This window comes from Mus pahari, chromosome 6 (assembly GCF_900095145.1).
Source record: "Mus pahari chromosome 6, PAHARI_EIJ_v1.1, whole genome shotgun sequence".
Lineage (NCBI taxonomy): Eukaryota > Metazoa > Chordata > Mammalia > Rodentia > Muridae > Mus > Mus pahari.
In genome coordinates this window covers 57,550,244-57,554,510 of record NC_034595.1, presented here as the reverse complement: position 1 = coordinate 57,554,510, position 4,267 = coordinate 57,550,244, and the positions used below count along the sequence as shown (strand labels likewise).

Genomic DNA, 4,267 nt, shown 5'->3' with positions numbered 1-4,267 from the left:
TCTTCTCTTCTCTTCTCTTCTCTTCTCTTCTCTTCTCTTCTCTTCTCTTCTCTTCTCTTCTCTTCTCTTCTCTTCTCTTTTCTCTTCTCTTCTCTTTCTCCATCTCTCTCTTTCTCTTTACAGACAGGCTGTTTGTACCCCAGACTAGCTTTGAGCTTCCTTGAGCGGTGCTCTTCTGCCCACCCCTGGAATTTGGGGATCACATACATGGACCAGCATGTCTGGTTTTATACGATGGGGATCATACTCAGGGCTTTGAGCATTTGAGGGAAACATTGTTCCAGCAGAGAGACACCCTCATGCCTACTGTTGGCTATTTTATTTTTTATTTATTTTTATTTTTTGTTTTGTTTTTGTTTATTTTTTTCGAGACAGGGTTTCTCTGTATAGCCCTGGTTGTCCTGGAACTCACTTTGTAGATCAGGCTGGCCTCAAACTCAGAAATTCACCTGCCTCTGCCTCCCAAGTGCTGGGATTAAAGGCGTACGCCACCACCACCTGGCTTATTTTATTTTTTAAAGTTACATTCATTGATTGATGTGTTTGTGTGTGTGTGTGTGTGTGTGTGTGTGTGTGTAGGTCAGAGAATAACTGGCAGGAGTCAATTCTCTCCATCACGTGGGTCCCTGGATCTAACTCAGACCATCAGATTTGGAGGCAAGCACCTTTACCAGAGGAGCCACCCACAGGCTCTCTTCTGGTTGTTTTAAATAATGCTGCCCATTGCCAGGGTTAGGTAGGGCAAAAGCCCGCCTCCAGGAAGTCCTGCTGCAGTGACCCAACACGTTCTCTAAAGTCCAAGGCAAGCAGTGATGTAGGCAAAAGGGAGCTTTCTCTCCAAGGAGCCCTACGGGGATCCTGGAGGACTCATGTCCTGTTACTTGTCCTGTGGCCACTCTCAGTGGCCTCTGTGCTACACAAGGATGGGAAGCAAAACTTAGGGTTAATAAAGCGGGGGATCCACGGCGGTGATCCAGGTCTGCTTGGGTTGGCTGCTGTCTGGTGGGTAGTTACTTCTTATCTCAGTGGCCATGCGGAGGATTTGCTGGTGCTCAGAAACTCCCCTGCTATGTGAGGTTGTTTGCGTCTCTCACCTTCAGATCTTCACCAGCCCTGGAGTGCCTGGGCACTAAGAAAGAGGGACTAGGGAAAAGAGACCAGGAAAGCCCAGAAGGAGGAAAACTGGAAAGAGTATGGCGCCCGAGATCAGGGACTAGGTAGCAGAGTCCAGGGCTATGGGAGGTGTGTGGCTTTCGTTTTCTTTCCTCCAAAAAAGCAAGTGGAGGAGGAAGGGGTTTGTCCAGCTTACACTTCCACAGTGCTGTTCATCACTGAAGGAAGACAGGACAGGAACTCAGCAGGGCAGGAGCTGATGCTGGCTCGCTCAACCCGCTTTCTTATAAAACCCAGGATCACCAGCCCAGGGATGGCACCGCCCACAATAACAGCTAATTTCCAGGATGTAGGACGGTCTGATGTTGAGGGCCTTCTGATATGTTGGCTGGCCATGTGTATGGCCTTCTCCAGAGAAATGTCTATTCCACATCCTTTGTGCACTTTTTGTTTTCTCCTCCCTCCCTCTGTCCCTCCTCCTCCCCTTGTTCTCTGAGACAGGATGCCACTTTGTAGCCCAAGCTAACTTGAAATTCACTAGGTAGCCTTGATTGGGTTAGATTTGCAGCAATCCTCCTGCTCCAGGCCTACCAAATGCTGGGATTACAAGCACGAGCCACTAGGGCTGGTTTAATTTTTTTTTTTTTTTTAATTTAAAGATGATAGAACACTTGAAGAGCATGTACAAGACCTGGGGTTCTTTATGGGGGGGAGGGAGGGAGGGAGAGGGAGATATTTTTATTTATACAGGATCTTGCTATGTAGCCCAGGTTGGCTTGGAACTCATGACTCTTCTGTCTTAGGTGTGCTGGGATTCCAATTGTGTGCTGCTGTGCCTGACTCTGTTCACCTTAATTAGGTACATCTACAACAGCATGGTCATAGATCGGGCACAAGTTAAATGTGTGTGCGCATGTTGTATGTGTGTTTTAGTGTGTATGTGTCCATGTAGGTATGTGCATGTGTGTTGTATGTATATATTCATGTATGTATGTTAGGGTGATTTGAACTTGGATCCTCTTATTTGTACAGTAGGCTCTTTACTACATGAACCATCTCCCCAGCTCTTTAAATATTATTTTTGGGTTTTGGGTTTTGTACACGTATGTATATGTGGTAAATGTGTACATATGTGCCTGTTCACAAGTGTGTGGGTACACATGCATTTTGATGGCTGAGGCTGGCATCAGGAGTCTCTTTTGATTGCTCTTTATTTTATTGATTAAATCAGGGTCTTTAAGTTGCCTATATGGCCAGTCTAGCTATCCAACGTAACCCAGGGATCTCCTCTCCACCATCTGAGACTAAGATTACTGGCAGAGCACTGTATTCTTCCTGCACGGATGTGGGAGCCAGGGATCTGAACCTAGCAGGTGCTCTATCCGTGAAGCCACCTCTAGCCCCTTAATGTGTTTTAAATGAGTTTTAAAAAGCTTACAGAATAGCCGAAGGTACATCGTTAAAATCTTTCTTTTCCTGAATCACTTGTTTGTAAGCTGCCAAATGACACCCCATCACTCCTAAACGTTCTTACTAAAAAGCACAAAATGTGATCACCATACGTGTCACTCTACCGGTTCTCCCACCTTACTGAAGTGTGGCCCACTCTCCCAGCGCCGTGCTCTCAGCCCGGGTTCCAGGTCCATCTCGTCATCCTGCCTGGCCTGTCCAGCCTCCCTGGCCTTCCCCGCCTTTCATTTCTTCGATGCACGATGCTTGTCCTAGGATGCTCTTTCTCAGAAGGACATTCAGGTCCTGAGGCAGGTCACCCTGGAAGAAACAGCGCGGTGGGGGGGGGACACTGGCTTTTCTCACCTCGCCCCCTCTGGTGGCTCATGGTTTTGATTATTGACGGATGTCCGCCTCCATCTGATAAGTGGGCCGCTGTGGCTCTCCACTGTAGCCATTGCTTCCCCCTAAAATATCGTGTGCCGAGGGGCTTTGGAAGCATGATTGCCCTGCTCCTTCAAACTTTCAACACATGCATGAGTTTATTTGTGTTGTCTGCTGGTTTAAGGGCTGCAAACCAGTTGCTATCATTCGTTATTTGGATAGGATTTCTTTAGTTTGACCAGCAGAACTTCCATTCATCTGAGCTCTCTTCCTTGTTTTCTGGGGCCAGATGGCCCAGGCTCATCTCAGACTTCCCTGGAACCCGATGTTTCCCCTCAGAGCCTTGTTGGTTTCAGCTGAGAATGGTGTTTAGAAGTCAATGTCCTGGACCAGCTGTGTTCTCTTTCCCTCTGGAAATTCAGGCAAGATCTTCTTTGAGTCCTAGCTTCCTACATCCTGGTGGCTTTGACCTCAGAGAGAGAGATCTGTTTTCCTTCAGTGTCCCTTTAAACAAAAGGCTTTTATTGGCCCTCCACAGCTAAGTACCCATCACTGGTCCTGTCACAGTAGTTAGAGGACTGACATACTCTAATTGGCCAAGCTTTGGTTACAGACCCATCCCTCCTTGAAAAGGAGAGTGGGTGAGGTTTTACCTAAATGCTTGGAATTGATACCTACAGGAAAGACAGGTGCCCCTTCCCTCAAAGCAGGCAAGGTACTAGGAGTGACAAAACAGCCGTCAGCCACTGTAACAGCTATCTATGAATGGGATAAGTCCTGCAGGGCAGGAATGAGAGGCTCTGGGAGGGTACATGTGCTCTCTCTCACCTTGGAGGTCACGAGAAGCCTCTGTGAGGAACAGCAGGCAAGGTGAGGCCTGACAATGGGACTCCTGGGGAACAGGGGCAAGGGACAACAGTCAGGGTAGAGAAAAGCACCTGGCCAGAAGCTTGCCTGGGACTGAACAGAGACCAGTACACACAGAGCCAAGGATGGAGGAGAGAGCGAGGGAGCTAAAGCTGGGGAGGTGGACAGGGAGCCACGAAGGCTTTGGGGGGCGGGGCCTTACATTTTCCCAAGCTTTGTTGGTCTGTTGAGGAGTAAGGATTGGAGGGATCCAGTGGGGAGGAGAAATGGGACTATGTCACCCTGAGGACGTTATGATCTACTCTGTCCTCTTTCACTGAACCTGTGATGTGTGTGCAGGAACCTCAGAAGATGTGAAGGTCAACGAGGCAGAGAAGAGAGACCATGACAACACAGCAGCTCTGGTAAGATCAACTCCCCTCCCCTCCCCTCCTCTCCCCTCCCCTCCCCTCCC

The 4,267-nt window shown here is 48.5% G+C and overlaps 1 protein-coding gene across 1 annotated transcript in view; it reads left to right on the top strand.

Annotated features, from left to right (window-relative positions):
• Mroh7 (maestro heat like repeat family member 7) overlaps nucleotides 1-4,267 on the top strand; it is a 58,473-nt gene that overhangs the window by 22,295 nt on the left and 31,911 nt on the right. Inside the window, exon 5 of the mRNA XM_021201112.2 lies at nucleotides 4,153-4,217. Within this exon, the coding sequence (XP_021056771.1) occupies nucleotides 4,153-4,217 (65 nt within the window). The remainder of the gene's footprint in view (nucleotides 1-4,152; nucleotides 4,218-4,267) is intronic.